This window comes from Echinops telfairi, unplaced genomic scaffold (genome assembly GCF_000313985.2).
Source record: "Echinops telfairi isolate 266 unplaced genomic scaffold, ASM31398v2 ScPeMD7_3533;HRSCAF=4204_1, whole genome shotgun sequence".
NCBI classification, from domain to species: domain Eukaryota; kingdom Metazoa; phylum Chordata; class Mammalia; order Afrosoricida; family Tenrecidae; genus Echinops; species Echinops telfairi.
Genome location: NW_022107432.1, coordinates 31,982,576 through 31,994,334, shown reverse-complemented (window position 1 = coordinate 31,994,334; position 11,759 = coordinate 31,982,576). Strand labels below are relative to the sequence as shown.

Here is an 11,759-nt window from a genome sequence, read left to right as displayed (position 1 = left end):
AGGGAGGGGGAAAATGAGGAACTGATACCAAGGGCTCAAGTAGAAAGCAAATGTTTTGAGAATGATGATGGCATCAAATGTACACATGTGCTTGACACAATGGATGGATGTACGAATTGTGATAAGAGTTGTACAAGCCCCGGATAAAATGATTTTTATTTTTTTAATGAAAAGGTCAAACGTCTTTGGTGTGAAACATACCTTTGCAGATGTGATGCAATCTCGCATGGTTTAGTGTGTAGGACTGAAGGGACTGGAATCAGTCATCATATCCCTAAATATTAACTTCCTGTTCTTTTCACGTTTATCTCCTTGGTCAGCAACTTGAAGGAGATCCCTAGCAGCCCAATTACCTTGCCTAGAGCAAGCCCTGCTGACCCAACAGTGGCTGCTAACAGAAAGGTCTGTGGTTGGAATCCCCCAGACACTCTGTGGGACAAAAACCTAGTGGTGTGCTCCCCACGAAAGGGAGTCAAACCCCATGGGGGCAGTTCTACTTGGTCCTGTAAGGCCACTATGCGTCTGACCACAGCGAGGAGTTAGTCTGTGAAAACCCATCACTCCAAGTAAACACCTTAGAAATATTTAATATGTGTAGAAAGGCTTGGAGACTGGTGTATTCATCAATAAACCAGGTTGGAAACACGTGTGCCACAATTCCTTTGGAAGGTGGCAGTGATGAAGCAGCCGCCTTCTGTTTACATTTGGAAGAGGGGTGGAAAGTGGATTGAAGGGCCTGGCCTCTGGGAAACCGGTCCTTTTGACCAATTTTAACCTATGACTGCTGGACAGCTTTTCCTCTGCACTGTTCTTAGCAGTTGATGTCTACCCTATCCTAGTCAAGGCTTGGATGGATGGCACAGATCGCTAAAGATTTCACTACATACTAGACTGAGCGGTAGTAAACCATGGATCAGACCAGACTGAAATTGGTTCCTGTTCAGGATCAAATTATTAAAGTCTCCTTTAATGCAAATGCGCATGCAACTCCTCAGGGGAACTTCAGACTTCAGGGAATGGAAATATCCCAGTGCCAAGAGATACAGCATTTTACAAAGCCCGCACTCCGGTCAACAAACCAGTCTTCGGACTTTCTACATGCAATGCTGTGCCATTTGCAACAGTTCAGCATTTCAATAAAACACAGCACCTTCAGTTTTGAAGCATAAAAGGCTGAATCCACAAGAGGAAGGAAGCATGCCAGTGTTTTCCTACATTGATTCTGAAAATTTGCTGAAGATCCTCGAATGGTGAATGTTGATCTCATCACTCTTTCTTTTTTTTTTTCACTCTTTCTTTATACATTTTTTTTTAGCCAAAGATGGGCCCAAGTTGCCTGTTCCAGGCTATCATTGAAGTCAGCAAGTAAATCTTGCTTTTAATGTGTAAACTTTGAAAAGCCATGCGTCTGCTTCCTCAGAGAAGTCTCTCTATTATAATGTATTTAATAATTATGTACCAGTAATGGCTCAATTTGCTCTCCTCCAATAACCCAACTAATTTAATTAACCACACTCGAAACTGGGAAACCAGGTTTAGCTTTTACCGTGAGGAACCAACCTACCGTGCTTACTTAGAGTGACTGACTATTCCCACCACCAAATCCAGGACTTCGATAGCAGCGATCGAGACTACTCTGTCTTTCTTTGGTTTGGTTTTTTGTTGTTGTTTTTTTAACCAATCTGCAGGCGTGGATTTAATGGTACAACTTAATTCAGTAGATCGCTTCCAAATGACTGGTCCTTCATACCTGTAGCATTGAATCTGAGAATTTGAATACCTAATGTTTATCTTTGGCTATACCATGTTCGTTATCATCTCAAAAACTGTTGGTTGCTACTTGTCTCCCATGTGAACAGTCATTCTTTTAAAAGCTGAACCTGAAAGAGATGTCACTCAGTAATTTGCCCAAAGATTGTCTTCTTACTTTAAATCCTACTTTGTTTTACCTTTAAGGTCTAGGAGTGCTTTATATTGAGGATACCAAGTTAATGATTGTTGAAATTGTGGTACCATGACATTGAGAAAGAAAATTGTGTGAGTACATCTAAGATTAACGGGGCTAACTCCAAGTCCCTCAATGTTGGACATCTAAGTGTGGGGTCGTGTACCTGTCCTGACATCAAAAGTTCTTCTGTGAACAAACTCTAAAGGACAATATATTATTTTCATAGTAAAATAAAAGGATGCTCACCACAGAACAGTACCTGAGATATGACTATAAGCTAATACTCATATTCTTTTGAAGGGCGCAATGAAATTGTCTTCATTTCCTGAAATAAACTTAGAGTATAATCAATTGGAAAGGTGGCATATACACTGGTTGAGAAAAACAAGCCAAAACTCTTATTTTCCTAATTATTTGGATCATCTTGACAAAACTGCATTGCCTTTACCCAAATGCTGACTTCAGACTCACGCTGGCCAATTCTCTGGTGTCTCATTGTTTTCAAGTTGGCCCCATCAGTTTAGACTATTTCAGCAAAAGAAAGAACAACGGGAAATCATTTTTATTTTTGAATTTTATTTAGGGGACTCAAAAAAGTACTTCTAAATGATGGTTAAAAAAACATAACAAAAGTTTTGTTTGTTTCTACTCCATCGTGTGGTGATTTGCCATTCTACATGCAGTTTATGGTTCAGCGATATCAGCTAGTATCTCCATCACTTGTTGCAGTTTGCTGAATTTGGTACAAGAATATGTGAACTGGCTTTTTCTAGAGGGGTGAGGGCACTTTTCAATCGCCTGCTGAGAACTACTCAGACCCCGCAAATAGTCATGTTCATCCCCTCCTTGTGATCCACCCCACGGGCCACACGGGTCACGGCTGGCTGGGATAGTCCGATTTGGGGAGGAGTATTTTTGTTTGTTTCCTGCAAATCTCACCCTTGCCCTCACAGGAACCACATTCTCGTCAACAGAACTACAAACACCAAGCCCTTAAGAAAAGCAGCAAGAAGGATTTTCACTTGTCATAGTTCCTAAGTGAGATTTAGGCTTTGGGGGAATATTCCATGAAAAGAAACAGAAGCATAAATGAGAAATGTGAAGGGTTTTAGTTCAGTGGAAGGAGAAAACTCACCATTGCATTCCATTTGTTCCGTGGAGAACAGCATTGGTGGGAAGGAAGCAAGGTCGTGTTTAGGTTCTGAGATGGGTCCTAACTGTTGAAACCACCATGGAGATAAAAACTGGCCTGAACTATAACTGCCAGTGTGCCTGGAAGATTTAAAAAGTGAGTCGTCCCGGGTTTGAGGGCCTGGCTCTGTGCGCTGTCAAATGCATTCCCTGGCGCCTTGATGAGGCTGTGGGAATGTGAAGCCACACTCCGTCCCACTCACCAGAGGACGGAAATCCAACTACGTGCATGCTTATTTTGAGGCCTGCCCTGATTCAATGCCCAAATACTGGAATTCAGCTTAGATGAACCTGCATTGGAAATGCTTTCTCCATCCTTGTTCACAACTTACCCCAAACAAAGAAGCGATCAGCATAGAATGGGAGGGGAGGGGTGAGGGGCTATTGCCTGTCAAGACTGCAAGTAAAACCCGTAATGTAGAACAACTTTTTCTCAACCCTACAAGATTTTTTTTAAACTACTTAGTAATAAAAGCGCCCCCCCCCTTTTTGCATGATAGGAGTGTGTGCATGTGTGTATACATGTATACACACATACACACACGTATACACACACACACCCCAGTAAGGAGTCCTGGTGGTTCAACCAGGTCAGCACTGGGCTGCTAGCCACAAGGTTGGCCGTTCAAACCCATCAGCTGCTCTGAGGGAGAAAGATGAGGCTAACCTCCCTGTACAGATTCACAGCCTTGGAAACCGCATACAAAGTAGCTACGTGTCAGAAATGACTTGATGGGAGCAGGTAGGTATGAGGCAATAACTGAAAAAAAGGACAAACATAGCTATATCGATCTTAAAAGGAAAAGTAAATAAATCTACTCCAGGTCTGAGAGACTATAAGCACACCTGAAGTTCTTCGTAACAAGACGGGATGGAAATAAGAAGCGGAAGAGCAGCAGGCTAGCGGCCGAAATGGACTCAACAGTGCTTAAAGGAGTAGAGGCGATGGGAGCGGGGACACCGAATTCGGAGGGTCGTTTTCACGTCAGCCCCTTGGAACTGCATCCCAAACAGGGAAAGCCAATCCAGAAACTCCCTCCTGCTCACTGTCATTGCCAAAACGTGTCTAAGGAATGGCAGGATGCCTTGCCCGGGATCAGCCGGACCTGGGGACCAGGAGCCTGTACGGGGGACAGTCTGGCAGAGCCGTGGCCGCTGAGCTGTTGGCTTTCAAGTTCAGCGATGCCACGGGTGCCTGAGCAGAGACCAGGCCCCTGGACTGTGGATGCTGTTGGTTAAAAATGCAACCGGTGGCATTTGTAGCACTTCTGACACTTAAAAAAGTAAAACGTCACCCCTCTGCTCCCAACCCCACCCACTGTCGGAAAGGAAAATTGCATTAAGCCTTCCCCACCCCTCGCCCCCCCACCCCAGGATTCTGCAGCGCAATTAAATACAATCCAATGAAAACGCAACAGATGGCCTCGTCTTTGATACGGATTATCTCAAGGGACCCGGGATAGGACGTTGAATGTTGCCATACACTGAAATGGGCTGGACTTGGTCTGGGGGTTCAGTCTCTCCACACCAACGGTCCTTTCGGGGGGGTTGTTCCTCCAGGAGTGGTCCCATGCTACCCCTCCATGAGTGTGCTGGGCAGCAGCAGGGGGATGCTTTGGGGAAGCTACTGGTTCGTGCCATTTGCTTCCAGAATCACATAGACTATGACACGCGTGAACGTTAAACACTGCTTCGTCCTGAGATGGGTGGCAGCCCATTGAGGAGGAGGCTGAGTTCCTTCGGAGCTCATCCCTCCTAGCGTGGTGTCATACTCGGCCTTCTTCCGGTTTTTCTTCCTCCATCGCTTGGCTTTCCATTGTTTTTTCATTGGTGACCCCTTCTGACAGCTTCTTGACCATGGCTTTACTGGCTTCTTCCTGAGGAAGGATTGAAAAATCAAGGGAGTAAAAGAGGTTAAAGGTGAAAGAGTAAGATGTTCAAGGAATTCCCAGCTCCTGTTGCACGTTGACCAAGTATAAGAGAGGGCATTCTATCCTATCCTTGTGAATGAGGGGAGTACGAGGTGGGGACCCAAAGCCCATCTGTAAACAACTGACCATCCCCTTACGGAAAGGTCTCGCAGAGGAGAAGAGCCAGTCAGGGTGCCGTGTAGCAAAGATGAAACATACAACTTTCCTCTAGTTCCTAAATGCTTCCTCCCCCACTATCATGATCCCAATTCTACCTTACAAATCTGGCTAGACCACAGGATGTACACTGGTACAGATAGGAACTGGAAACACAGGGAATCCAGGACAGATGATCCCTTCAGGACCAGTGGTGTGAGTGGCGATACCGGGAGGGTAGAGGGAGGGTAGGGTGGAAAGGGGGAACCGATTACAAGTATTTACATATAACCTCCTCCCTGGGGGATGGACAACAGAAAAGTGGGTGAAGGGAGACATCAGACAGTGTAATATAAGATACAATAATTTATAAATTATCAAGGGTTCATGAGGGAGGGAGGAGCTGGAGGGAGGGGGGAAAATGAGGAGCTGATGCTAGGGGCTTAAATGGAGAGCAAATGTTTTGAGAATGATGAGGGCAATGAATGTACAAATGTGCTTTACACAATTGATGTATGTATGGATTGTGATAGGAGTTGTATGAGCCCCTAATAAACTGATTTTTAAAAAAGAGAGAGAGGGCATTCTAATGACTTTACGTAGGTTTGTCCCCTTTGGGTGAACCAGAGCTGTGCTAAGGAGCCTGGGTGGCATACAGATATGCATTGATCTGCTTACTGCAATGTCAGCAGTTCAAAACCACCAGCCACTCCAAAGGAAAAACATGGGGCTGGCTTTCTATTCCCCAAAACAGTTATAGTCTCGGAAACTCACGGGGGATGTTCTGCCCTGTCTTGTACGGTCACTATGCATCAGCATCAACTCGATGATGTATGTGAGTGAGTGAGTGAGTGAGTGAGTGGTGAACAAAGGGGCGGGCACATTTCCCTGGTTACCATAACTGCCTTGCAGCTAATATTCAAGGCCTAGAGACAGAGTCAAGGAAGTCCTCCGGCCGGGTCTAAAGCTATGCTGAAAGGAAGGCTGCCTTCTCCCCACACAGCCCTCTCCTCCCACATTTGTCCGGCTGGCCTTCAATCCTCCAGGCAAAGGGCATGGGGCAGGGGCCTCCCCATCCTGGCCATTTCCTGGTAAAATCGGAAGACTCAACAAAGAAGTATTAGCTAAGAGAGGGTGGGGCAACCAAAACAAAACATGACCTTGAGTGTTCACAATGACAAAGGCTTCAAGAACTCACTGTCTCCTTAGTCTGTTGAAGGACATGCCCGGGCGTCGGGCATCGCCAGCTTCAACCTCTGGGTCCAAACCTGCTTCAGATGGGAGCTCCTTTTCCCCCCGGTCTCATGCCTCTAGGGTGGTCCTCCCCGGCCCTCTGCCGCCTCTGAGACTTTACAGACTAGCTAGCCCAGGGGTCTACCTGAAGGCAGCGGGTCCTGCACACACCTTTGCATCCCGCTCTGCGAACTTCTTGAACATGTTGGCATAAATCCGGCGGTCTCGCTCATTGTGCTCCTTCGCCTTCTTCTGGCACATGGAGATCTGGAGCCTTGCGGCTTTATTCTGGGGGTTCACCTCCAGCACCTTCTCAAAGTCCCCCTTGGCGGACTCGAACTCATTCATAAGCAGCTGGGCTTCCCCCCTCCGGTACAAGCCCTTCTCGTTGGCACTGTCCAGCCCAAGAGCCTGTGAATACGAAGAGAGGGGTCCTCTTTTAGGAAGCATGAGGGTCACTGTTCTTACCTGTGGGGATTTTGAGAGGGAAGTAGCTTCTTTTCTTCCCAAACAACTTACCAAAGTGCTTTGCCCAAGGGACTCAGAAGAGACATCAGTCAAAGATGGTGCTGGAATCAGTATGCACTTCTTATCGGAGTACAATAAACACTCAAATTGATTGCGGTATGGAATATGATTTCTATAAAGGTTTCCAGGGGACTTGGGAAGGGGGGCTCTTGAGGGGCTCATTTTATGGTTTATCAGAAGTAAGTGTCCAAGGGGGGTTGAGAAAATTTGGGGAGGACGAAAGGAAAACAATGAGTGATTAATTTCCTCATGGACAAAACATGCTACAGAACGAATAAAATTAAAGCTGTGTGATCCGGGGCGCACGAACTAACAGGACATTGTAACCGAGCAAAGATTTCAGAAGCACAGCCTATCACAGTATGCGTGTAAATACCGCTAGTGAAGACAACGGCGATCATGTATAGTCATAGGAAAACTTTATACGTGGTGATAACGTGTATTCCTAGAGAAAGGATTAACTGTATAGGAACTGGGGTCCAAATGGCAGCCATTTGCATAAAATTAAACAAAACAAAAACTAAACTCACTGCCACTGACTCAACACTGACCCATAGTGACCCCCTCGCCCCGAGACACCTGCGGGTTCCGAGACCGTGACTCTTTATGGGAGTAGAAAGCCTCACCTTCCTCTTGAGGCCCAGCTGCTGACCTTGAGGTTAGCAGCCCAACTTGTAGCCACTACGCAACAAACAGGAGACGTAAAGCCCTACTGTATCTCATACGCACGAAATAAGTTCTTCACGGATTGAATTGGTATGGATCAATGTACATATCTACATCGATGTGTAGAAAATCAATGTACATATCTACATCGATGTGTAGAAAATCAATGTACATATCTACATCGGTGTGTGGAACCTCATGGGCAGGTCACTCGGAGTGGAATCGACTCAAGGACACACCGCAGCACCAGCATGGCAGGGACGGCAGATCCAGTCACATACACCATAGAACTCCCACGCTAGACAAAGACCCCGTCCGTCCGTGGAGCTGAAAGCCAAAGGAGAGCAGAACCCCTAACTGCCAGACAAAGGGCCAACAAGGGCCAAGACTATCAACCAAGAAGGAACACATGATCTTAACGGGAAGGTGAGAGGACAATATTCCCCACAAAAGAAACAGGACAATGTTCCTCACAGAAGAAATAACATTGACAACAAGGCACATAAGCACAGATAATACTCAAGAATAGCATATAATCCGTTCATGTCTTTTGACCCAATTTTTACACTTCTAGAAATGTATCCTATAGGAATAACCTCACCAGTGCGCAAGGCTGGTTCAGTATAACTGGGAATTCCAAAACCTTGAAAATGTACCACTGGGGGTGATGGAAATATACCATGGGTACTAAACGGTTTTCTCAAAGAAGGAGTGTGCTTTATGGATTGATCTGGTGTGAAAAGCTCTCCTACTTTTAGAAAGCTCGAGCCATTTCAATCTGCTACACAAGACCCTTTGTAGGGTACTGGAAAGCAAGGGCGTTACTTTGAGGACTGAGGGGTGCCTGCCCCAAGGGGTGGCATTGCCAATTGCTTCATCTGCATGGAAGGTGGACGTTGAACGAGGAAGACGCAAGAAGAGCCGATGCATTTGAATTATGGTGCTGGCAAAGAATACTGCAAGTACCATGGACTGTCTTGTTTGTCCAGAGTGCTCCTTAGAGACAAGGATGGTGAGACTCCATCCTATACTCTTTGGACAGGTTGTCAGTAGAGACCAGTCCCTGGAGGACGTCATGCTTGATAAATTGGAGAGGCAGCGAAAGAGGAAGGCCCTCAATGAGATGGACGGGCACGGTGGCTGCCATAGTGGACTCGGCACAGGAGCATGTGAGAGGATGGCTCAGGGCTGGGCAGGACTTCGTCCTGTTATGCATGGGGACCCTGTGGGTCAGAAGTGACTCTATGGCACTTAATAACGACATCCATTGGAATCTATATAAAAGTCTGTAGATTGTCATCTACAATTGTATCCCCATAAATCTACTCTGCACGGGAAAACCAGAAGGAACGAGAACGTGTATAAAGTGAACGACCAGACTCGGGAGAGAGGCCAACAGGATTTCCAGTGGATGGAAAGCCACTACTGGGATATTTCTGTAATATGTGACTTTTAATTCTACATTGCTTCTATAACAGTAAAAAGAAATATAAAATGAAAAAATGTAGTTAATAGTAGCATCCCTTTCTCAGGCAAATTTTTAGTGGCACAATGAAAAACATATTGATTCCCTGAACTCAAAATAACCTTGTCAGGGCAATATGAATCAGACATGCCGTTGCTTCTTGTACTATTTTTCTAAATCCCTTTATGTCTGTCTTTCAGCTATGTTCAATAATTAGCTTTTACCCAAATGGAATACACACTATTCCCTTTGAGACTAACGACCTAGAGTAATAATAGTCAGCATCGGTGGCATACAGAAGTATCAGAATAGTGCCTATTATAAACCACTGTCATGAAGACCCTAACGAGAGACCAGTAGCAGTATTCATAATATGTTTGTGAACATTAATAGATAATAGTATGTTAAGGTATTGTGAGCATGGGGAGAGCTGCTGATGTTTCCTGGGCATTTCTGTGTATTTTTGATCAGTGAATAATAAAAGATGAATTGTATAGCCGTGTTTCCCAAAGAGGGTGGGGGCACTGGGACTGTCCCAGGGGGCTGCAAAAGCAGATACCAACCCATTATCCTGGATTACCGACCACAGTACAAACGTCTGTAATTGCCAGGGGTGCTGAGTAGTTTTGGTTTTGTTTTGTTCTGACAAGGAGGTAGTCAGGCAAAAAAGTTTGGGAACCCATGGAATAAATAGTGTGTGGGAGTATTTGCAGCTGATTATATTAAACCTCTGAAAGGCTCAAAAGTTAAATCTGTTCTTATGAAACCAAACCGAAGGAGTTATATGTCAAATCTGATTCCAAAAGTCACAGGTTTAAGAAAGGCACATGATAAGCCCCATTCCATTTCAAAGTTCATAATCGAGTATAAGTAATCCAGCCACTGACTAAAATAAAAAAAAAAACGTTTTGAATATTCCAATTTACATTGAGAAATAAACAATCCCAAGCATACATGTAAATAAAACAGCGAAAGGAAAAACTGGCACCCCTTAGCTGAGAAGAAGCAAAAGGTCCCCCGGACCATCTCCCGTTGACAGCCCAGGCCACACTCTCACCTTGTCACAGCACTCCACAGCTTTGCTGTACTCTCTAAGCTTCAGGTAGCACATGGCCAGGTTCAGAAAGGCGGCGAGCAGAAACGATTCCGAAGCCTTCAATTCTTTTTCTGATAAACCATACTCCATCTCTAGCCAAGACACTATCTTCCCATACTGAATAACCGCCTGGGTGTACTTGCCTCCCTAGGAGAAAAACACCGAGAGTTATTTGTTGCACTAAGCTCTGTAGACGAACGCAGAAGCAAAAAGTCCTAGCTCGCCCAAGGCCTCAAAATACAACCCTCCCCTCCTACCAGCTGTGGTGCTTGCTCACGCCTTTCTGTTCCCAGAAGATGGTCCCTGCGGTATTCTTGGCCATCCTTTGTGCAGTCCTTCTCTGTTCTAGAGGGTCACTAGGAATCAGCCTTGACCTGATGGCGGTGAGGGTGACCTACAAGCTAGGCGGGGACATACATACACTAGGACAGTGCGGTTTGCCAGCATTTACCATTGCATGCCTTTCAAGAGGCGGCAACTCTTTCAGCAAGAGGACACCGATGCTTCCACACTGTGTGGGTGCTCATGGTCATCGCCCTTTCAAAAGAATGGCAAGCAGTTTGTCGTGTGGCCAGTCAACTTGAAGAGGAAGTTGCTTTCCCTTGACTGATAGGTCAAGGAAATTCTCCTTTCCCTGACATTCTGTGCCGTGTGGTAGAGCACACCTTCGGAAAAGTGCCCCTTCCAAACAAGAAACCCAGTTACCTAAGGGAGGAGTAGGCAGTTGTTTTAGGTAAAGGGAAAGTACTAAATATTTTAGGCTTCAACGATCAGTCTCTGCGCCGGAAACTGGTCCCCCGTGGCACAAGCGCAAATAACCACCAATACAAACTCGTTACCAACGAGTCGCTTCCAGCTCCTAGTGACCCTGCCGGGCACAGACTAGAATTAGCCCATGGGCTTCTGGACTAAATCTTCCCAGGAGCAGTCAGTCTCATTTCATTCCTGAGGAGAAGTGGCTAGTGGCTTCTAACCCACGACACAGCCCTGGGAGGGAACCGGGATGATGAACTCGGTGCTGACGACGTTCTCTAAACGACAACACCTAGCGGCACGTCACGGAGGACTTGGTCCAAATCTTAACAGAGGCTGGCTTCAGCAAGGGTGGTCAGAAACTGGTCAGCCTGGTTCAGCTGCCATCACCTCGGTGGCTCTTTTAGGGGATTTAAGGGTACGTTACCTATTTTCAACCAATACCCCTTTTTTCAGCAACACAAACGGCAATGATTCTCGTGGGTTTCTCCAGATGGAATGCACAGAAATCAAATTGACTACAGTGGCCTAGTGAGTAATTCGTTGGGCTGCTAACCACAAGGACAGCAGTTCAAGACCACTAGATACTCCTTGGAAGAAAAATAAGGCTTTCTGTTCCCAGAGAGTTAATGTTCACCTTCCCGACACAACCGCTGAAGACAAAGCGGGTGAATAAGCAAATGTGGTGAAGAAAGCTGATGGTGCCCGGCTATCAAATGATATAGCGTCTGGGGTCTTAAAAGCTTGAAGGTAAACAAGCGGCCATCTAGCTCAGAAGCAACAAAGCCCACATGGAAGAAGCACACCAGCCTA

At 45.8% G+C, this 11,759-nt stretch overlaps 1 protein-coding gene across 1 annotated transcript in view; it reads right to left on the bottom strand.

Annotated features, from left to right (window-relative positions):
- Nucleotides 1-4,543: 4,543 nt before the first annotated feature.
- FKBP5 (FKBP prolyl isomerase 5) overlaps nucleotides 4,544-11,759 on the bottom strand; it is a 65,939-nt gene continuing 58,723 nt past the window's right edge. Inside the window, exons 8-10 of the mRNA XM_004710725.2 lie at nucleotides 10,155-10,340; nucleotides 6,610-6,849; nucleotides 4,544-5,016 (exon numbers count right to left, since the gene is read on the bottom strand). Of these exons, the coding sequence (XP_004710782.1) occupies nucleotides 4,906-5,016; nucleotides 6,610-6,849; nucleotides 10,155-10,340 (537 nt within the window). The 3' untranslated portion in view covers nucleotides 4,544-4,905. The remainder of the gene's footprint in view (nucleotides 5,017-6,609; nucleotides 6,850-10,154; nucleotides 10,341-11,759) is intronic.